This window comes from Carettochelys insculpta, chromosome 10 (assembly GCF_033958435.1).
Source record: "Carettochelys insculpta isolate YL-2023 chromosome 10, ASM3395843v1, whole genome shotgun sequence".
Classification (NCBI taxonomy): Eukaryota; Metazoa; Chordata; order Testudines; family Carettochelyidae; genus Carettochelys; species Carettochelys insculpta.
In genome coordinates this window covers 4,145,869-4,168,974 of record NC_134146.1, presented here as the reverse complement: position 1 = coordinate 4,168,974, position 23,106 = coordinate 4,145,869, and the positions used below count along the sequence as shown (strand labels likewise).

Sequence of the window (23,106 nt, the reverse complement as noted above, 5' to 3'; positions counted from 1 at the left end):
GGCAGGTCAAGAAGTTAAAATAGGAAAAGAAAAAGTTAAAAATGACTTAGAAAAGTTCGATCAAAACAAAAAGGCAGTTGTCCAGTAGCACTTTAAAGACTAACAAAACAATTTATTAGATGGTCAGCTTTCATGGGACAGACCCACTTCTTCAGACCACAGCCATACCAGACCACACTCAATACTTAAGGCAGAGAGAACCAAAAATTGTTATCAAGGTAGACAAATCAGAAAAAGTGTAATCAAGGTGGGCAAATCAGAAGCGCAGAGGGGCGGTAGGAGGTGGGGAAGTCAAGAGTCTGATAAAGCAAAGTATCAGAGAGGTAGCCGTGTTAGTCTGTATCTTTGAGAACAACAAAAAGTCCTGTGGCACCTTCTTGACTAACTGTGTAAAAGAGTCCTTATAACAGCCCAGGTAATTGCTGTCCTGGTTCAAACCATGTGTTAATGTGTTGAATTTGAATATAAAAGAGAGTTCCGCACTTTCTCTCTGCAGGCAGTCGTTAATGTTTCTTTTCAGTAAAACACAGACTTTCAGGTCATTAACAGAATGGCCCACTCCATTAAAATGCTGGCTGACAGGCTTGTGAATTAAGAGTTTTCTGATGTCTGTTTTGTGTCCATTTATTCTTTGTTGAAGAGTGTTTACCATTTGTCCTATGTGCATAGTATGTGGGCATTGTTGGCACATGATGGCATATATGATAGTTGAGGAACATGAGAATGTGCCTATGATTCTGTGAGTAACCTGGCTAGGTCCAGTGATGGTATCTCCAGAACAGATATGTGGACAAAGTTGGCAATGGGGTTTATTTCAAGGAAAAGTTCCAGGATTGGTATTATTGTGGTATCGTCTGTGGTTGCTGGTGAGAATCCTCATAAGGTTGGGAGGTTGCCTGTAGGAGAGAACAGGCCTGTCACCTAGGGCCTTCTGGAGTGTGGCATCCTGATTAAGGATAGGTTGTAGGTCTTTAATGATGCATTGCAGTGGTTTGAGTAGGCGGCTGTAGGTAATGACCAGTGGTGTTCTGTTATTGGCTTTTTTCGCCCTATCTTGAAGTAGCTGATTTCTGTGTATTCATCTGGCCCTGTCGATTTTCATTTTTTTTTTTTTACTTCTCCTCGTGGGTAATTCAGGTTTATGAATATTTGGTAGAGATCTTGTAGTTTTTGGTCTCTGTCAGTCGGATCAGAGCAAATGCGACTGTATCTAAGGGCTTGACCTCAAACAATGGATCTTGTTGTTTGGAAGATGGAAGCTAGAAGCGTGTAGGTAAGTATAGTGATCAGTTGGTTTCTGGTAGAGCATGGTACTGATCAGGCCATCATTGATTTGTACTGTAGTGTCCAGGAAATGTATCTCTTGTGTGGAGTGGTCGAGGCATAAATTGATGGTGGGGTGCAGATTGTTAAAGTCTCTGTGGAATTCTTCTAGAGTCTCTATACCATTGGTCCAAATCATAAACACGTCATCCATGTATCGTAAGTAAAGGAAGGGTAATAGGGGACGAGAGCTGAGAAATCGTTGTTCCAGGTCAGCCATAAATATATTAGCATATTGTGGGGCCATGTGGGTGCCCATAGCAGTTCCACTAATCTGGAGGTATAAGTTGCCCCCAAGTCAGAAATAATTGTGGGTGAGAACAAAGTTACAGAGGTCAGACACCAGATTGGCTGTGGTGACATCAGCGATAATATTCCTGATCGCTTGTAATCCATCTTTGTGTGGAATATTAGTGTACAGAGCCTCTACATCCATGGTGGCAAGGATGGTGGTGTCAGGAAGTTTTCTGATGTTTTGTAATTTCCTCAGGAAGTCGGTGGTATCTCAGAGATAGCTGGCAGTGTTGGTGGCGTAGGGTTTGAGGAAGGAGTCCACATAACTGGATAGGCCGGTGGTGAGGGTGCCACTACCTGAGATGATAGTGTGTCTGGAGTTTCCAGGTTTGTGGATTTTGGGAAGTAAATAATCCAGGTCGGGGCTCAGATGGTGTGTCTGAGCGTATAAGGTCCCGAGTAGCAGCAGGGAGTTTCTTCAGTAGTAGTTGTAATTTCTTTTGGAATTCCAAAGTGGAAGCAGCGGAGAGAGGTCTGTAAAATGTGGTGTTGGAGAGTTGTCTGGCTGCCTCCTGTTCTTAGTCTGACTTATTCATGATGACAACAGCAACCCTTTTGTCGGCTGGCGTGATTATAATGCCTGGGTTATTTTTGAGACTCTGGACAGCATGGTGTTCAGCATAGTTGGGACTGTGTCTCATTTGGTACTGTTTGCGTATAATATCAGCCTGAGCACGGTTGCGGAAGCATTGTACGTAGAAATCCAGACTTTCACTATGACCCTCAGGGGGAGTCCACATAGAGTTCTTCTTTTGGTGTTGGTAGAGGGATGGCTTCGAGTCACCAGGACCTGATTAATTGGATTCAAGAATACTCAGGGAGCTGATAGAGATATTTGAGCCACCAGCTAACATCTTTGAAAAGTCATGGAAGTCAGGAGATATCCCTGAAGACTGGAAAAGGCCAAATATAGCACCCGTCTATAAAAAGGGGGAAAAGAACAACCCAGGAAATTAAAAGACCAGTCAGCTTGTCAGTGCCAGGAAAGATGATGGAATAAATAATTAAGGAATCCATCTGCAAACATCTGGAAGATGACAAGGTCATTGGTATCAGCATAGATTTGTCGAGAACAAATCAAGCCACACAAACCTGATAGGTTTATTTGATAGAGTAACAAGTCTCATGGAGAAAGGGGAAGCGGTGGATGTGGACTTTAGTGAGGCATTTGATACATTAGTGCATGACATTATTATCAGTAAAAAGGGGAAATGCAACCTAGATGGGGCTAGTATCAGGTGAGTGCATAACTCGTTGGAGAACTGTTCACAGAGAGTAGTTATTAATAGTTCACAGTCTTGCTGGAAGGGCATAAGTGGGATTTCACAGGGGTCAGTTTTTGGGGCCAGTTCTATTCAATGGCTTCATCAATGATTTAGATACTGGCCCAGAGAGTACGCTTATCAAGTTGGCAGATGATACCAGGCTGGGAGGAGTTGCAAATGCCTTCGAGGACAGGGTCAGAATTCAAAATAATTTGGACAAGTTGGAGAAATGGTCTGAGGTAAACAGGATGAAGTTCAATAAGGCCATTATGCAAAGTGCTCCACTTAGGGGCTATGTCTACACTACGAGGTAGATTCGTATTTAAGGCAGTTGGCTCGATATTACCACGTGACTGTCTGCACCGTAAATGCCATTAGCCCGATTCAGGGAGCACTAATATCAATACCATAATATTGTCGGTACCTGTTGGGTGGAGCGTCAAGTTAAAATTGAAAAGTTCGAATAAAGGCCAGTGTGGAAGCGCTGCGTTGTGAAATGGCATTTATTAGCCACCAGAGGTGCCCCGTACATACCCCACAATGTCCCTCACTGCTCCGCTCTGGCCGCTGCTCTCCAGGTGCGCAGGAATTAGGTAACAGGAAGACTGTGAGTTTCAAATTGGGCCAAGAAGGCGTGTGGCTGTGGGGTCATGTCTGCACGAGAGGCTGAGAAACGTCTGTCTTTCTTTGCTATTAGCACTGTGAGAGTATCTACCCATTGCAGATAGTCCCTGCAGGGAGTTTGTGGTTCTGTCTCTGCTTCTGCTAGCTGAGCACTTGATATTTTTTTCTGGACTGCCTGGCGCCAGCCGCTGCCCTACCGCCCCACACGGCAGCAAGGCTGGTGTGGGGGTCGTGCTTGTACGAGACGCTGAGAAACTTCTCAGCAGATTACATTTGTGCATGCCCCTCTCCGCAAGTGCCAGGCAGTTGAGGTCTGTTCCGTGCCCTGCCATGGCACGTGGGTAGCCCCCGACCCAATTAAAGGCCATTTGGTGCTGACCGTGCTGCCAGGCAGCACCGTGTCCTGGCTTGGGCGTGGTTAGGGCTCCAAGGGCAGGAAAGATTTTCGGGGTAGGGGGAGCCACACAGTCTGCGCAGTGGCCTGTTTGCTGCATTTTTACCAGGGGAAAACAGCTCCCTGATGTGCTGCCCTGCCCTGTGAAAGGAGTTCATCCACCAGAGGAAAACTGAGGGGCCTGTTAACATGGCACAGCCAGCTGGAGTGCAGACGCTCTAATGTGTCGGATTGACAACACTCGTAAGAGTTTCACTTTCCTCAACGTCATTATCCTCTGCTACTTCCTCATCGTTGCCAGTCTGCTGTGCTCCGGGCAGATTGGCACATAAATCGCCGGCTCCGACGGTGTCTTGATTTAGGGGTGGGCTTCGGAAAAATGGCCGTTTGTTTTCAACAGCAGGGGGGAGTGAGGACAATGCACTCTGGGATGATGACATCACACACCCACAGCTACTTCCTGTGCATTTTTTCCCATAACACACTGGCAAAAAAACCCAAGATGCAAGAGGGCTGCAGAAACTGTGGGGTAGGTGCCCACAATGCACTGCTGCAGCAGTCAAACTTGGGCAACGTAGCGGGGACACACTAGGTCGACTTTGTGGGCAGGTGTGGACACTCAAATGCGACTGGATAAGAGCCGGTGTTACAAAATCGACTATCACAAATCCGACTTTATTCCCAAGTGTAGCCGGGCCCAGCCTGCGTCTACACTACGAGAGAATCTTGAATTTATTAATACCGATTTTGTAACGCTGGATTTTATAAATTCAAATTGGACTCCCCTCACCTCCCCACAGGCTCCTAATCGGCAGACATGGACTGTAGCAGCAGTGCATTGTGGGAGCCTATGCCACGGTTCCCTCATCCCTGTAGCGTTCTGGGTGTTTTCACTGGTATTTGACATCATCTTCCCACACTGCACTAGCCTCATTCCCCTCCCGTGGTAAGCAAACGCTCGTTTTTCCAGGTGGAAGGAAGGAAAACTGGTGCCTCAACGAAGATGGCCAAATGCACAGAAATCTCTTTCTGCTATAACTGAATTGCTTTTTAAAAGTGCAGCTGTAGCTGAATTATGAAGGCGTTTATAATCTTGGGAAGGCAGAGTGCTGTGGCAGTGTGCCTAGGCAGAGAGGTGACAGCCAGAATATAGATGCACCCAGGGTCGGCCCCCCAAAAGCTCGGCTGGCAGGGGCCAGCGCAGGCACCTGTTAACATGGTACAATCACTAAAATAGACCCCTGACTGCATGGCACCTGTGGGGGAGGGAGACTGCCACGTACAAATTTGAAGTGTAGAAAAAAGGTATCTTGGCCTCTCCTGCTATATCCTGTGCAGGGAAGAAGCCATCGCCCCGTCCGGGACGTGCCACCTGCTGTCTCATGTGCCTCTGTCTGGCCCTCACAGCCAAGCCGCCACGTGATGTGGTGTGGGGGGACAGGGGCTAGCCCACCAGCCAAACTGAGACCCTGGCTCTCCTGACAGCTCCATGCTGGGCCTTTCTAAAGTGGCTAGATGCCATCACTATGCTGATCACAAAGAAATGCCGGGGTTCCTGTCTCCTGCTTCCTGCTCACCTTGAGGGGCATTGTGGGGTAGTCTGAAGTCTAATAAAATTGATCTTAATAACACTGCAGTTTCCACCTGCATAGTTCGATGGTGCAAATCCAGCCTCTCAAGTTACTGGGAGGGGGCGGGGGGCAGGGACCAGCATTATAAAAGTCGACCTTAGAGTCCCTCAAAATCGACCTGTTGAGCGCTGAGCCTTAAATTCGACTTAATCTCCTAGTGTAGACCAGGCCTTGGTTTCACACACACAAAATGGGCAGTGAGTCCCTGGGATGGAGTACTGCAGAGAGGTACTCAGTCCCCAGGTCATAGCTGGGGGAAAAAAGGAGCATGGTGCCTGCTAGTGACCAAAACCATCGGTGCCGCCTTCAGCCCATGCAATCCGCCCGAAACCAAGATCAGATGTCACGATCCTGCAAAGCAGTATCTTATGTCCAGCCTTGCTTTGTAGAACTGGAGAAAATGGCAGCAGGTTGATTCCCGCAGCACTTAATCGCCGCTTGTGGTCACTCTCCCTGGCTGCAAATTCAGAAGGTGGGGGGGTGGATTTTTAGGGGTGCAGGCGGAATCTCCTGCTCCCTGCTGAGCCCTGGTGGCTTCCAAGGGGCTGGGTGACCCCAGCCCCAAAGCAGGGACCTCAGGCCCTTCCTGCAGAGCTGCTCTGAAGGCAGGAGAAGGGCTCCTGGGCCATCATGTATGTGTTTCTCAGCCCTCCCTGGCAACCCCCATGCTGCACCCAGCCAGGCTTAGCCCCTGGCACAGGCGGGAGTAAGGGACCGGGGCGGCCAGTGGGCCTGGGGTCTGTGCAGGTTAACCGACGTGGGGCACAGATGTGGGGCAGGGAGCTGGGGGATTCGGGCTGTGCTGGGGAGGCAGGACACGAAGTGGGGGGAGGAAGTGGGGGAGTGGGGGCTGAAGGGAGCTTGGGGGCAGTGGGGGAGGGGCTGGAGGGAGTACAGAGGCAGGGGCAAGGGGAGGGGGAGTTTCTGGTTCGGGGCGGGGCTCCAGGCGGGTCGGGGCTGGAGGGAGTTCGGGGGCGGGGCTCCAGGCGGGGGGCGGGGGCTGGGGGGAATTCGGGGGCGGGGCTCCAGGCGGGGGGCGGGGGCTGGGGGGAGTTCGGGGGCGGGGCTCCAGGCGGAGGGGCGGGGGCGGGGCTCCAGGCGGGTCGGGGCTGGAGGGAGTTCGGGGGCGGGGCTCCAGGCGGGGGACGGGGGCTGGAGGGAGTTCGGGGGCGGGGCTCCAGGCGGGGGACGGGGGCTGGGGGGAATTCGGGGGCGGGGCTCCAGGCGGGGGGCGGGGCTCCAGGCGGGGGACGGGGGCTGGGGGGAATTCGGGGGCGGGGCTCCAGGCGGGGGGCGGGGGCTGGAGGGAGTTCGGGGGCGGGGCTCCAGGCGGGGCGGGAGGGAGTTCGGGGGCGGGGCTCCAGGCGGGGGACGGGGGCTGGAGGGAGTTCGGGGGCGGGGCTCCAGGCGGGGGGAGGGGGCTGGGGGGAATTCGGGGGCGGGGCTCCAGGCGGGGGGCGGGGGCTGGAGGGAGTTCGGGGGCGGGGCTCCAGGCGGGGGGAGGGGGCTGGGGGGAATTCGGGGGCGGGGCTCCAGGCGGGGGGCGGGGGCTGGAGGTAGTTCGGGGGCGGGGCTCCAGGCGGGGCGGGAGGGAGTTCGGGGGCGGGGCTCCAGGCGGGGGGCGGGGCTGGAGGGGTTTCGGGGCGGGGCTGCAGGCGGGGCTGGAGGGAGTTCGGCGGCAGCGGATGGGACTGAGGCGTCGGGACCGCGCGCTCCGTTGGCCGGCAGGGGGCGAGCGAGGCCCGGGCCTCGAGGTAGCTGCGCGCGCGCGCGGGCGCGCCCCCCGCGAGTCAATAGCCGGGGCGGCGGCGGCAGGGTCGGACGCTGCGCGGGCGCTGGGCTGCGCGGCTGGGAGCCCCTATGGCTGCGGGCGGCGGGGTCGGCTGCGCGCCCCTGGCGCTGCTAACGCTGCTGGTCATGGCCCCGGCCCCGGCCCCGGCCCCGGCCAGAGCCGCCGCGGGAGGTAAGAGACCGGCCCCCGCGCCCAGCCCCTGGGGCCGCCGCTGTCCGCCCCGGAGCGGGCCGGGGTGGGTGGGGGGGCTCCCGGGTTTTCCCCCAGCTCCGGCCGCGGGTGAGCGCGGGGGCTGGGCCCGGTCCCGGTGGTGCCGGGGGTCTGGTCTCTGCTCCCTGCCGGGCGGCGGGAGCGCGGTCGTGTGTTGCCCGGCCCCTTCTCCCCCCTCCTCGCAGCGTCCCGCTCTGGGGCGACCCATGGCAGCGGCGCGAGCCGCCGCCCCGGGGCTTCTGCGCCTGACTCCCCGGGGGGGGGGCGGAGGCTGCCCGCCCGCCTCCAGCCTCTGTAACGTGCCAGGGTGGGGAGCGCTGACCCCCAGCCGAGCACAGCCCGGGGGGCTTCCCTGCACAGCCCCTGCTCCGGCTCCCGCGGGGGAGTGTGGCTTGTTGTTGGCTTTTTTTTTTTTTTTTTTTGTTTAAATGCCCCCGGATGGAGCGTTCACCACAACCTTTAGTCAATTGTTTCAGTGGCTAATTGCCCTCGCTGTTGTTAATTTAACTTAAAAACAAACAAAAAAGTAATTAAGTAGCACTTTAAAGACTAACAAAATAATTTATTAGGTGAGCTTTCGTGGGACACGAAAGCTCACCTAATAAATTATTTTGTTAGTCTTTAAAGTGCTGGTGGGTCTGCCCCACGAAAGCTCCCCTAATAAATTATTTCGTTAATCCTTTTTAAAGTGCTACTTGGCTGCTCTTTTTTTTTTTTTGTTTTGTTTTGATAGGCTGTAGCCAAGCAGCAACGAAGGGTCCTGTGGCACCTTATAGAAGAGTTTTGAGCATGAGCTTTCGTGAGCACAGACTCGCTTCATCAGATGCATGAAAGCTCACGCGCACGAAAGCTCGTGCTCAAAACTTTTCTGTTAGTCTATAAGGCGCCACAGGACCCTTCGTTGCTGTTACAGATCCAGACTAACACGGCTACCCCTCCGATACTTGTAGACAAGCAGGGCTCCCTCTCTACGACTGATCTGATGAAGCGGGTCTTTGCCCACGGAAGCTTATGCTCCAAAATATCTGCTCGTCCATAAGGTGCCACAGGATTTGTTGTTATAAAAATGTTGCCTACAAGACTGAGGAGCCTGTTATCAGATATTCCCCCATAGGTACTTACAGACTGTATTAAGTTGATCTGAAGAAGTGGGTCTGTCCCACAAAAGCTCACCACCTAACAAGTTATTTTGTTAGTCTTTATAGTGTAACGGGACTGCCTTTTTGTTTTGATAGACTATAGATGAACATGGCTATCTCTCTCTGTTACTATTCAATGGACTATATTGTATTTTTGTGTACCTTAACCTTCTCTGTGTTAAACTAAACAGACTGAGCTCCTTGAATCTATCACTAAAAGGCACGTTTTCCAGTTCTTTAATTTCTTGTGGCTCATGTCTGCACCTTCTCCAGTGTATCAACGTCCTTCTTTAATTATGAGCACCAGAATTGGGTTCGGCGGGAATCACACCATTGCCAAATACGGAGGTAAAATAACCTCTTTAGGTCACACAAGATTCCTGCGATGCACAAACAGGATCTCGGAGGAATAGCCTGTAAGTCCGTAGCTTCACAAAAAACAAGCAGTCCTCGTGCACCATAAACACCAGCAAATGTGTTAGGTAATGAGCTTTTTGTGGGTAAAACCCTCTTCAGATTTTATGAGGTGGGAGCTCATTGGCTGTCTTGGCCACATGGTTGTCCTGGGTGCTCATGTTCAGCTGACTGTTCAGTAGGACCCTCAAAGTCCTTTTTGGAGTCACTGCCTTCAGAGGGACTTCTGGGGAGCAAAGAGAGCAGAGTGGAAGGCTTGAAGAATGAATGAAGAGCCGACCAGTTGTGTGAAGCAAGCTTTCTAATCGTGCGCTAACCTGCTTCATGCCTCTGGTTGGCTATTCTTCATTTCTTCAACAAAGTGCAATGGCCAAGAACCTGGCCCTGCATTTAACAGCTGCCCAAGGTGGGGGCACAGAAACCGAAGGTGGGCTGGAGGATTTGAGGCAGAGGGAAGAAGCACCAGTAGTAAGCCTTCTAAGTCTATCTCAGGGCTTCAGTGAATGCTGGGTGAAGGATTGAGGTGGCTCTTGCTGATTAGCCTGTGAGGAATCATTGTGGCTTTCACAGGTCCTGTCCCCAGCACTCGTTTTCTACTGAGACTAGGAGTGAAAGGAGGTGCTTTTGAAAACACAGCACAAAAGTAAACTGCATAAATGTGCCCTTGCTGTTGGTAAACTGACTGTATTAGGAGTCTGCCCACACTAGGGCACGCGTTATTAATCAAGATGAACCCGAAGTTTGGGACCTGACACAACCGGCTTTCCCAACAAATAATAAACCGTTTACTCAAAACATGGCACTGCATCTAGGGCAGCTTGTGCCTTTTCAAAGTTAGGTGCTGAACAAGCTACAAAGAGCCTGTATGGAAAACATTTCAGAGTAAGCATGTAGTAATGCTTTCTAATCTCAAGATGAGGTGTGTCTGAGCTATTGATATGGTGGAACCTACGGCAGCCCTTGAAATCCCGGCACAAAAGTCCCTGTTGAAATGCAGAGCGCTGTGCCATACCAGCATTGTTCTAATGGCAAGAGCCTATCAACGTAGTATGTGGAAAGGAGCCTCTACCAATAGCATGGGGAGATACTGATATGGTGCGGTGTTCCAGTACGGGCTCAGCTTTCTTAATCTCAACAGTACTGTGCGTTGTTGAGCACTGTTAGTTCTAGACAATAGTATGTGGTGGTATGTCTGGCTCAGAAAACATTGTGACATTTCAAGGGCAGATGTGGAGGCTCATGTGCACTTAGCCTGGGATAAAGGGTCTATTAGAGCTCATTATTTACCTTAAACTGCCTATGATTGGTAGGTGCGGATCTCAGCCTTCCAGGAGGTCTTCCCCCCCAGCCCCCCCGCCTTTTAAGGACGGAGAAGGGAGCGGTGGGGGTTGAAAATTTCACTTTTAAAACATTCAGCAACATACCTGGAAATAAAATACTGACCTAGTTCTTTGGTGGTTGTTTCCTTTCCCCAGCTTGTCACCAGTACACAAACAAAACTTGTGAAGAGTGCCTGAAAAATGTCACAGTAAGTAGTAGATTTTTTTTTAAAAACTGGAAGGGGGTGTGTGTAAGTGGACTGGCTGGGTCAGCCTGCTTTCTCTCTTGCCTCTGTGTGGATGCTGGCTGAACTGCCTCCCTTCTTCCAATGTGCTGAGTGGATTGAGAGAACCGATCATAACAACCTGAGGCTATGTGGAAATACTTGAGTGCTCCCAGGTTGCAGTGGAATTCACCTGGGGGTAGAAGTTGTTGTGTGACATCTTGGCTTTGGAGGCTGGCTTTAAAGGTGGGAAGAGCCTGAGCTTTGGCTCTCTAATTCCGCACTCTTTGACAGACCTTGTCTTACTGAAGCACAATGTACAAGGCTGTGCAAGGCCTAAAAGTGACACATGACCCTGGCATGTCTTCCAATGATGGGACACTTAGACGGACCTCACAGCCTGCCAGGGCTTAAGGTTATAACTGGCTTGCTGAGAAACCCGAGGTAACACATACCCACTCGGTGGATGAAGATGGCTGTTGGTGTGGCTAGGGCAGGGGTTGGCAGCCTGCCTCTCCGCAGTGCAGGCGGCTCTTTGAGAAGTCACGTGGGGCTCCGAGAGCTGCCGCCGCTGACTCCGCTTGCAGCGCTGGAGGCTAGGGAAGACTGTGCCTTTTAAAGGTGTCCCCTGTGTCGCTTCAGTTTGGAGCTGCAGGTTCAGGTTGGTAACGTTGCCTGACAGCGGAAAAGTAAGAACCTGAGGGATTGTAAGAGTGGGTCAGACTAAAGGTCCATCTAGTCCAGTCGCCTGTTTTCCAACTAGGCCGCTGCTCCCCCCAGGGCTCTGCTGGCCACAGAGCTGGATGTCCTTCCTCGGGCTGCAGGAGCCGATGGGACGCTGCGACTCCCTGCTTCATGGCACCAGCCAGAGCAGCAGCTTCCTGCACTGCCGGACTCCAGCTTCCTGCAGGGGCAGAGGGAGGAAGAAACGGTGGTGGGGTGGCGCTGCCCTTGGGGCTGCTTTACTCTGGCCCTGTGGGGAAGGGAAGAAACCAGTGCTCAGGGCTTCAGCTCTGACTCCTGGCTTCAGTGGTGGGGCTTGGGCTCTGAGTTTCAGCAGCAGGGTCCCTGCAAGGGCCCAGTGGCTTGGGCTAGTCACCCAGATACACAGAAGCCCACCTGTGACCGACCGTTGGTGGCTGGGCAATTAGCCTACACCATCACCTGTGTCGCTGCGGCCTCACTGCGATTTGCAATGCGCCAGATCAGTGGAAGGTCGGGTAGGTATGTCCGAGCCGCAGTGTAGACCGACCCGCAGCTGTAACTTGCAGAGCAATGCGGAGACTTGCTCCCAGTCCGGTGGTTCTTGGTGCTCTGTCTCAACTGCTTGTCTGGTGTAATCAGCTTCTGAGCTGAGGTTGTTGCAGGAAGTCAACCTGAAAATACCATTGCCCTGTGGTGCTTTATAAAGGCACATGGAACCTTTCCCCACGGACAAGTCGATACACCGCTGAAAGTACAAAGACATCCAGAATCAGCATGTGCATATACTCAGTCCCCGACCTCCTGCCCAGGTTCTGCAGCTGGTTTTATAGTTACCAGTCTTTACTGTTGCTTAAGTCAGCTGGACTGAGCACACACAGGGGAGCTGGGCCTCAGCTGGATGTGTCCACAGCTCCCTTCTTTTGAGCAACTCTGAGCCCCCTTGCTCTCCTACGTCTGTTATAGTCACAAGTCCTCTTGTAAGCCTGTGGACTTTGCCGTGTTGTTTTTTCAGTTCATTGGCAGTGTTTTGTTTTCACAGCTGTCTCATTTCCTTATCTCCTATCTTGCTTTGATTGAGGGTGGATGCCCTTTTGCACTTTAAGGTTGTCAACCTGCATCCTCTGCCATCTGGTTGTCAGGGCGGTAAATGCCAGCACCTGGTTGCTTTACTTCCTCTGTGGCAATTTTCCTCCCTTTTTTATCTACTGACATACCACCCATGCCTCATTCACACAACAGTTCCAAAAGCAAACTTCTAACGGGATGGAACAAGTTCTATCAAGGCAAACCAAACAAAACCCTCCCCAACCGTTCTAAATTAGCATAGGGCATTGTCTTTGAGCTTGCATTAAAGCAATTCTGTCAAGTACTTTTATAGTCCAAGCACTTGTCAGGTCAAAACAGTTTCATTCCAAATAATTTTTACTGTACAGCCCAAGAGGTTTGGGAGAACACTGGGCATAATGATGCTGACACTTGGATTGCATAAATCCCTCATCCAGATGGCAGTGGAAATCACTCGCACTCTCATGAAGGAATTGACTTGACTTCTTCACAATACAGGTAACTATTTAAAAACTTGGCTATTCTGCCACAGTCCAGCCCTGACTGCAGCTCTATAATCAGTTTGTGGTGGGGCAGGAGGACTTCATTTTATCTGGAGTGAGCGAGCAGTGAGCAATTCTAATCTGCTGCTTCTTGCCTGCCTATTTCCTGGTACGACTTATCAAAGATTTGATTAGCATCTCCTCAAACTCCGTGTGATACACTTCAGAGCAGCCTCAAATCAGATGATCATCTTGTGAGTGCTCAAGTCTTCAACTGTGTTTCCATTCTTCTGGGATCATCAGACTGAACATGAACACAAGATAACGGTCTCGAACGTGTGTGTGTGTGTGTGTGTGTGTGTTTTCTTTACAAGGCGGCATGGGTATAACTGGCTAGCTCCTTCATGAGTAGATATCAGCTGCTGCCCAGAATTTACTAACCGGATGTCTTGAGTGATGGCTGGGCTACATTTGAAAAGTGGGTGGCAGGACAAACTTCGTTCCCATATCTTCAGTGCCCCCAGCAAACGTTATAACTAGGTGCCAGTTTTTGGGTGGAGGTGCTGGGGTGAGGTGGGAGCCAGGGAAGCTTCTCGAATGTTGGTCTTAACGTCTGCAAACTTTGTTCAAGTTCCAGTGGGTCTAAACTCTACCGTCAGTTAAAGTTTTAACTGAGACGGCTCCAAAACAAGGATCTGGCTATACTGCAGCTCCAGACAGCTTGGAAACAGTCACTGTTGGTCATGCCTGTGCTGCAAAAAGCATCCAGTGCCCCTTCTAGTCGCTCTTGAAGGCTGTGCTTCCCACTGTGGCCCGGGGAAAGGACAACTGTCCCACATCCCCTTACCCCCACAAAGCACGTGGCACACCTTTGAAATGCTGCGAGCTCCCATGCGTCCCCACTTCACAAGGCTTTCACCTACCAACATGAACACAGTAGCTCAGACCAAGTCCTAATTGCCCAAAGCACGGGAAGCCCAGCTGCATTGACTTGTTTGGTTTCTCCTGCACCGTAGAGGTTGAGAACCCAGCACACGCAGGTCCTGGCCTCAGTACGTACACAAAAGGGAAGTTCCTTTGTCCAGATGCAGCTATACTGGGTAAAGAGTGTAGGTTACTCTAGCTATGTATGTTAAAAAGTAGCCTTGCAAAACTATCCTGCCTGACGGGACCGCTTTGCTTTGCGTACAAGGCTTCCTCCCTGACCTATTCAAACGCCTTTGTATAGGAAGCACATTTGAACCTTATGTCTTACAATATATTTTTGTAACTGTAAATAGCAGTGGGATTCTAATAAAGCTTGTTGCTGGACAGCCTTAATTGAGGTATGCTTTCATACCACCGCACAGAAGTTTGTGTGGTTTTTTCGAGGGAGCTCTCTTAGCAAAAGTTCATGGCTTGCAAACTTCTCTTTCAAAAGTGCAGCTGTCCCAATGCCTTAGGAGTCTGGTTCTGTGGCTGTCACTTAACCATAGTAGTTCTCAGCAACAGCTTTAATGATCTGTAGTTAAATACAGATTACTCGCATCAGCCCTATGCACTTGTATATATGCCATGTTGTACATTGTAATTTGTGGACTTGCCTGGTTTGTTTTAAAAGAACAGTGCCTCTCCTTTGCTACCTAATATGGTAAACTCTTTAATATCCAGCAGCCCCAGAAACCGGGAGGTTTCCAGATATTCAGATATTCAGGATAATGGAGAGGTATGCCTAGCAGTGCATAACACTAAATTAAAACCAGCTGAGATATTAAGAAACAAAAATGTTTGCTGAGTACTTTATTTACTAACAGTAGTATTATACACCATAAACTTATACTGCCTTTGCAGTATTTATTTGTATTTACTTTCACTGTACTGTAGTTACAGAAAACATAATTGAAATTTACTTATGGTTAAAATGCCAATTATTTGAGTTCCAGATATTGGAATGCCAGATACGAAAGAATTTGATATACCATCATTGCATTCTTATCGATAATCTTACACTTCTCTCTCACTTGCTTTGCTTCTTTCAGTGCCTCTGGTGCAGCAGCAGCAAGAAATGCATGGAGTATCCAGTTAAAAACATTCTCCCTCCGCGTAGTCTCTGCAAGTTGAGTTCTGCGCGCTGGGGAGTCTGCTGGGGTAAGTGGCTCTTACTTCAGTGACTTATGGAAATGGAGTTGGCACAGTAGCAATTCAACAGCCTTTGTTGCTTGTTATACTGGATGTAAGAAAAGGAACTTTCCCCAAGTTTCTGTAGTATGATGCCACTAGCAATCCTATATCAAGTGTGTTCAAAGACCACGTCTTAATGTAGCGTCTTGGACCGTCTCCTATTTCTTCCAGTCTGGGATGAACCCCTCTAGCTTGGCACCCATGGGACCTGACGGCACCAAACGAGAACTTGTAGGAGGTCAATATTGTCTAGCACAATACTAACGCATCACTGTTTGCTGGGCTCTTAGAAGACATTTGGGGTAAATTACAGCTAAATAACAGCACAGAGCAGTGAGAGCCAGGACTGGTGGCTGGAAACACACTTTATGGGGCCATGGGAAACTTGGCCACGCATTTCAGCGGTTGTCTAGCTAACTAAAATCATGCTGGATTATGGATTGTGCCGGATGAGAGAGGTTCAACCTGTAGTGGAATAACCCATGACTACGTCTCTTCAGTGTGGCTAACTGGTATTTGGAAGGCATGTGATGGTAGCTTCATGTGGCTTAGGGGCCAGGAAAAAGAACCAGGTCTCTGCAGAAGTGAGCGGTGGTATCCCAGAAGCAATGTGCTGCACTCCCTCGGCAAAGGCGGCAGCAGGTGTGTGTGGGCAGAGAGGCAGCGGGTAAATCCACTGTCTGAACGCCCCTCTCTCTTGAGCAGCTTGGCTTCCCTTTCTGGCTCGCTCAACCAAGTGAGACCAGCGGAAATTTGTCTCCTTTTTTTCCCTCAATTGACCCCATGGGATCGTGTCTCTGACCCGAGCACTAAATCGTAATGGGGCTAGTTCTGTAACATACAGTGCTTCTGACTGAAGGGATTCTCAGCAGCAATGAAACTTTAAACAAGTGTGTTCCTCTCTCACTCTCAGAAGCTTTGAAGCCAGCCGAGCCCAGCGTGCCTCAAGGAATTAGCATTTGTAAAGCAAAGGCCCTGGTGGAGTTTGAGCCCACAGCCAGTGCTTGGGAGATCTCAGCACACTGCTGAAGGGGAACTTGCTTTTCCTGAGGGCCCTGCCTGATTGGGAGTAGGGAGTGAGTGGCAGGAAGTCGCTGATCAGGTCTGGCCTGGGAGCCCAGCTGTCTAGTCTTCAGAGTGTGAAACCCGCCTGCTTCTCTAACCACACATGCACAGCTGCAGGCAGAGCCTGTTGTAAGGCGTGGGGCAGGCTGTGTGCACTGGGCGGCTTACCCCCGAGCGCTCGGCCTCACTCGCTTCCCCACAGGAGGGTCTGACTCATTCATGAAGCAGTGCTCCTGCAGCGAGACCACGCTGGGCGTGAGCTGCTGCTTCCGGCAAGAACGGGGAGTGGGGCGGGGGGGGCGACAGGCAACAGCTCCCCTGAGAGATCAGCACAAAAGGAGCAGGGGGTGGGGGAAGGCAATGGAGGATGCGCTGCAGGGAAGGGGTAGCCTGATCACACTGCCCCCTTATAAAAGTTCAGGCCTCCCACTTTGCGCACCCCGACTTCACGTACAGTTATGCTAAGGTGCCAGTTTTGGCTGGATGTATTCCTGGAGGTTTCATCTTATAACCTTAAAAAGATCAGTCTTTAAAGATTAATTCCTGGAGGGCTGGCAACCCTAAGTTATGTATCCATTAATTATATAACACCTGGGTGCTCTGCTAATCTTCTTGCTTTGGGATGAGTATAGTTGACTGTAAGACCTGGGCTGCTTTCTACAGGAGAATACAAATGAGTCAAGCTAATGATGTTCTCTTACTTAGCTTCCCAAAACCAGTGGCTTCTGTCACAGGTGCATCCTCAACACTGTAACTCCCACTTCAACACCTTCAGTGTTTGTACTTAATCAGAGGTTTCATTTGACTTTTTCAGTGAACTTTGAAGCCCTGATCATTACCATGTCCGTGGTAGGAGGCGTGATCCTTCTTACTTTCTGCATCTGCTGCTACTGCTGTTGCCGGGGGAAAAAGAGCAAAAAGCAAGTATCTGAAAGGCTAACCCCTACTGTCCCTTTCTGAAAGTGCTGTACAAAACTTAGGGAGCTGCCAGAACTCTGGGAGGTGCCAATCGCTTTTGACAGTCTCTTCTTTCCACCAGGCCGGACAAAGATGATGAAAAAGCTGCCAGGGAGAGGGAACAGAGAAGAGTACGGCAAGAAGAGAGGTGAGTCCCCAGTGGGAGGAAATGGACTGAACAAAGCACAAAAGGGTCCCCTTCTGCTTACAAGTAACTTGTCTGTAACCAGAACCGAAGTGTGCTGCTCTCGTGTTGGAGAAGTGGAATGCCATAGTCCAGTCCTGCTCAAACTGCAGGAAATACTCAGTAGATTAGTATTTTAGTCTTCAAAGAAGGTGGGGCAGTAATTCAAATAGACCATTGCATAGAGTCCTTAGTATCGGCATCCAGACTTAATCTCATCCCATCTATGCAAGGCACAAAATGAGGGACTCCTTTGGCGACAGCAGCAGGAGTACTTTAGCCATTGGAGAAACCAAAACAGCTTCCCCATGCCAGGTGTCAGAGGGACGTGTGTCTTTAGTGCCAGTTGGATTAGAACTAGGACTCTGCATGTCAAGGTCATTAGCCAGGCCCTGTTCCTCTGGCTAGTGCTTCATCTTAATGTAATATTGTCAAACCTCTCCGGAGACTCTTTCCATAGGTGGCTGATTGAGATGGTTAAATTAAAAGGATGTTGTGGAGCTGCCTTATAATTTGAGTAAACTTGGCAAGACTTGAAAACATTGGCATGTTAACTTATGAGAACTAGACACCAGGTGAGTGAGGGTGTATCTCTTTACTGGACCAAATTCTCTTGGCCAAGAGACATGCTTTTGAGCCACATCCAGCTCTTCAGCAAAAGTTTGTGTCTCAACAAAAGTTGGTCCAGTAAAAGATTCTCCCCCACTTACCTCGTCTTCTGAATTCCTGGGATCACCAACACTCCGCACTTGGTTCCTTTAGTTTGTTTATAATTGTTTGCACTACACTGATAACCTTGCTCCTGCATCTTGGACCACTGCATCTGATGCTCTTTCTTGCAAGGTCTTGTGTTTTCCTGCCCACAAAATCTGTATGCAGACTCATAACTGTCTAACTCTGTGTATATTGGTTTCAGACGTGGGTGCTTTGGAGGAAAAACTATAGGAAGAATCAACTTCATTAGTTTACATTTTTAAAAAGTCCTTTTTTTTGTAGGAGAGCCGAGATGAAATCTCGACATGATGAAATCCGGAAAAAATACGGTAAAATTCACGAGTTTGCAAGTGACTTTGTTTTTCAAGTGATTCTTCAAATGCCTGTCTTGCACTGAAGTTCTTATACCTTGCTATAAACAAAACATTGACTGCCTGATTAGCGCGGAAACGATCTCCCAAAGATGACTGCATTTGAGGGAGGAACACAGCAGTTGTTGCAGTTCCTAATTTGTACTGGGTATGGTGCCTGGCACTACTTGGTTGAGTGAGTAGGAGGGGGACAAACTTCATAATAAGTTATTACATTAAACCAAAATCTCTCTCATGAACTTTCACGGAAATGTAACAAGGGCAGAAGAAAGCCACGGATAGGCTGTGAAAATAGTGCTGTTAACAGTGAATGCTTCAAGTGCAGCCTTCCCACAGCACCAGATGGGAACGCTGGTCCCCTTATTCTCTCTGTGGCTTTTTCTGCTTCCCTGAAGTTGGCTTGAAATCTCCTGAAACCAAGCTAAAGAGGAAGCTCTGATGTTCTGGGTGGGGTTCAGTAAGATGCTTTCTCACGTGATTAAAAATGCAGGGCTCTGAAGTAAGGTGAAGGACATAACCTGCCTAGCCAGTGGCCAACAAGATACTCTTCCTTCAAGATATAGCATCGTACTGCTCAATAACCTTTTAGAATATGGTTTCCAGTTCAAGGGCAGTGAGGTAGGGGAGCTGGTTGCATGTCAGGGGATTTATTTGGAGGCCATCTCTGGCCACTGAATTGTGCAGTAGGTTTAATGAGATGGGAGATTACAGCTGATGGACTCTGCCTGGAGTCAAGCTGTGAAGAACAGTGACCTCTGTTTGCAGATTGCTTGCAGCCTGGCCCAAAGGGAACAAGTGACATCAGGCCCTCATCCCTTTCATGCCTTCATGCCATGCGACTGTAAGGTGGGGGTGGATGAGGAAAGCCACAGTGCCTTGGCTGGGTCCCCCTAAGTGCAGCAAGAGAGAAGAGGCTGTAAGGCCTTGACTTGCCCTTACTCAAAGCTGTTGGTGGCAGCTGGAGAGGAGGAACTCTGTGGATCTGAGGACCTAGGCTGTCTTCTGCAAAGCCCTCTTGCCTGTTGTCCCCATTCCTCTCGTGGAACGAAGGAAGAGTTAGACAAGACTGCTGGGCTTGATGCCTCTGGGGAAGAAGAGGGGATGGAAGGCTCCATGTAACTTGGGCAGGCCTCTAGCTATTGTCATTGACTGTGCTGTGACTGTGCTCTGGCCTGGTCCATCGCTCCATTTCACAGCTTCCAGGATGTGAGCAGCCCTCTCCTGTCCTGTCTCCGTAGGAGTAGGGATGGTGAAGGAGCTGCTGGTAGGAGAAGGGAGCCCTGGGGGCAAAGCAGCAGACCTTGGCCTTTGGGAAGGTGCTGTGGTAGAGACAGATTGCTGGAGGGAAACGGTGCACAGCTTGTGTACAAAATTCTTCTTTTGCATCTTTCTGGAAGCTGTGGTGAGGGAGAATTACGTTCGCGTTTGAAAACAGAGCAGCTCTCATTTAGCCAGACGGCTCGCTCAGAACACACATCTTCTCTTCTTCCAACCCCGAGCAACACTCCCCCTTTGAGCCTCAGGTTGTTTTCTTACCCTGCCTTCAGAGAGCAAAGAGCACGTACATCTGACCTTTCTTCTGTTGTGTGCAAGGCCGTACTTGCCACTGCTGCATGCAGACAGCTTAGGAGGGCAGTGGGGCCACTTAGACTTGCAGGCTGCTTGTGCTGGGTGTAAGCGCAGCCATTACAGCAGCACCTGATTTGTGAGCACTGTTGGCTAGCTGAATGGTAGCACTTGTGGTGCAATAACTGAGTTCCTTTTGAAAGTGAAGCCTGTGTGGTCATGCTCAGCTGTGGGAGGAACTGTCACACCTAATTTCCATTCAAATCTGAGTGTGTTAAGCATCTGAATAGGTTTGCGTGCCTAAGCCTTTGAAGGTGCCAGGGGGCTTTGTATATGGAGTCCTAAGAACAGTTGCATGCATGACCCAAAGCTGACTTGGTACAGAGTTGAAGAAACACTTGAATTGTCTGTCTGCCCTTCCAATCCTGGAACTGAGATTGGTCTGACTGGAGGTTTTTTTGTTTTCCTTTTCAGGCTTGTTTAAGGAAGAAAACCCTTATGCCAAATTTGAAAACAACTAGCTGGTCTCTTAGAACTAACAAGCAATACCAAACCTCAATCTTTGCCGACTGGAGCTTTACATCAGAGGCTGACACTTTGCATTCCAATCACCAAAAAAAAACCTTCCAGTTACTGAGGTGCCCTGATAGCCAGTAGCCAGAAACTGTCATGTGCTTCGGTAGAAAGCTTTGCTAAGCTGGGAGAGGGCCCACTCTAAACCCCATGAGCTTTTACAATCTGAGACTGAGTCAGAAACAATCTGACAGTCTAACATGGCTTACGAGACTGCAGCAGTGTGAGAGTCGGCTTTAAATCTTTGCTATTTCTGTTTTTGCCACAAGGGTGTCCGATTTGCCATCGTTCTGGGTCTCAGACTGTAAGTCATGTCAAAATATTCCCCTGTAGCTTTTTTTCTAAAACAATACAACCTGGCTTGCAAATTCACTCTAAGTGAGCGTAATGCAGCAGCTGCAAAGAACAGCTCATTGACCCGGCCTTGCCCTTCCTTAGTCACCAAATAAAACCTTAGCTCTCAGGGCTGGGCGTGACTGGGGTGTTTTGGTCCTAGGTAAGGTAGAGCAGCAACCCAGAATATCAGGGTAGATGAATAAGACTTCAAGGCCTTAACTGTGTCACTGGAAGTGCCTGGATAGTTGTATGTGTTACTCGCCATGTCTTGCAAGTCATGGAAGTTGTATTTTTTTAAATTTAACTCTGTGAAGCTGGGGGGGAGGGGCACTTCTCACTGAACAGAGAATGAGCATCTTTACTCAGAATTCATTGTCTAGATGGCTCTTACTTCAATGTCTGTCCTACCTCTGCTCTGTGCCTTTCTCCAACTTCTATAATAGCAAATGTAATTGACGCCTGATATTTTGTAATATAACACTTAGATGTACCACTAGTATTTTGATCCATTAGCTAATAATCTAGACTGGAAAGTCTCCAACACTGATTTAATTATCTTTAAGCCTGATTGACTTCTGCTTCCTCATAATGTATAACTTGCTTTCAGCAATGTGTTGGAAAACCCATCCTGTAGCAGACACCCCACATAATCTCTAAAAGAATGTTCTAATAAGCAGACTGTCAGAAGCATGAAAAGGCTTTTGTACAGAAGGAGGGATGGCTAAGCCTTTTGGGGCGAGGCAACATGGTCCGTCCTCTGCATTGGTATAATCTTTTGCACGTGTAAGAGCTGTAGCCAGTTTTTTTGAGTAGTTCTGCATTGTCCTAGGCCTTGGAGCCTGGACTATTGCCTAGTGGCTTAGGGCTTCAGCCAAGTAGCAATCTATAACTTACAAGCCTCTGTACTGAAAGTGCTGCAGAAAGAGGCTAAATTGTGAAAACAGCCATAGTAGATGGGGGTTAGTCTTCTGTGAATTACTCAGTACCCATAACTGATACCACGGAGCAGCTGGGTGGAAGTGATTGCTGTTGGGGGTTGTTTTTGCCTTCAGAAGCTTCTGAACACGTGAGGCCTTTTTGAAGCATTTGACGTTGTGGGGGTCGGGGGGAATGACAAATGGTGGTTATGTTCAGTGTTGTGTTCCAGGCCATCTGCTCAAAACTTTTTTTTTTTTTTCAAGTTGGGGGCCAGCTGTCAACTGACATCCAAATACTTATGGCTGTTTTTATATGACTGTTGAAATACCAATTTTGTACACAAACCATTTTTGTATAGTGCCGTGCAAAGTCTTTGGAGTAAAACATGCCTGCCCTGGAAGGGCTGCCTGCTAGCCTGGTAACTGGGGCTCCCTTCCTTGCTGACCTCTAAAAGCTAACCTGGAAGTGATCTTTCAGTGGAGCATCTGGGATTGTGTTACGTGTTAAGTTCCCCACCAATACTACTTTGTCACACTGTTACGGATGTTTGGTCTCCTAAAGGTAAAGGCCAAACCTTGGAGCTGAACTTTGAACAGACTTTCAAAGCCTTCAGTGTGGCTAAGAAAACTGTAGCTATCGATAGGTTTAAAGGCTGGAGTGGTGGGTGAAATTTGGGCTGGAGGAAGCAAGCCCCCCTCCTTCCAGCTGGGGGCCTGGTGAAAGCCAAGCCCTCTCTTGCTGTGTTCCTTTCAGGGGCATGTGACCACTTCAGGCAAGCGACCACCAGCTAAATATTTCAATGCATTACTCAGCTAAAGCTGAAAGCCAGATTTAGTAAGTGGGGGGACTGGGCCATGCGTGTCCCCTCTGACCAGCTGGGGTGCTCCTTTGCTTGCTGCCTTCTCCACGAAGGTCACTGAAGAGAGACGGCTGGATTTCAGATGCGAACATGTCCTGTGCCATAGGCTCTGTCACCGCCTGCTCAGTAACTGGGCCCTTTGCGCTGTGCGGTTCCACGTCAGACCCATTGCCCGTCCACAAGCACCAGCCTTGACACTCATGGGAGGGTGACGGCAGCTGTTCAGTCCCGGCTCTTTCCCGCTTCTTCACTACCAGCTGGCGTTAACCCCCCCCCACCAATATTTCGGTGTATGGCTTCCACGCTACCTTCTTACCCAGCCCTGGGCTGGGGGAAAAGCCAAGTTTCACATCTTCAAAGAGGGGTATGCTCATCCCTCGCTCTATGAGCACAGTTGGTTCCCAGCTTACTGCTCATAGGTGAAAACTGATCAGAGGAACACTAAATTCCCACTAAAATACACGTAAAAGTCTCTGGTTCTTAGTGCTCCTAACTCGGGGAAGGAGTGGCAGCCGCTGGTGC

At 49.8% G+C, this 23,106-nt stretch overlaps 1 protein-coding gene and 1 long non-coding RNA gene across 2 annotated transcripts; one reads left to right on the top strand and one right to left on the bottom strand.

The window, feature by feature from the left end:
• Nucleotides 1-2,434: 2,434 nt before the first annotated feature.
• Nucleotides 2,435-12,195, bottom strand: LOC142018521 (uncharacterized). The gene is made up of 3 exons (XR_012646845.1): nucleotides 11,794-12,195; nucleotides 11,085-11,326; nucleotides 2,435-2,537 (listed from the first exon to the last, which is right to left on the bottom strand). It is a non-coding gene; the product is annotated as an uncharacterized LOC142018521 (long non-coding RNA).
• On the top strand, nucleotides 7,282-21,594 carry PTTG1IP (PTTG1 interacting protein). Its single transcript, XM_075004411.1, has 7 exons — nucleotides 7,282-7,494; nucleotides 10,562-10,614; nucleotides 14,900-15,008; nucleotides 16,921-17,026; nucleotides 17,146-17,211; nucleotides 18,244-18,290; nucleotides 20,373-21,594. The coding sequence occupies exons 1-7, from the start codon at nucleotides 7,392-7,394 to the stop codon at nucleotides 20,417-20,419; spliced, it is 531 nt and encodes a 176-aa protein (XP_074860512.1). The 5' UTR covers nucleotides 7,282-7,391; the 3' UTR covers nucleotides 20,420-21,594.
• The last annotated feature ends 1,512 nt before the right edge of the window (nucleotides 21,595-23,106 follow it).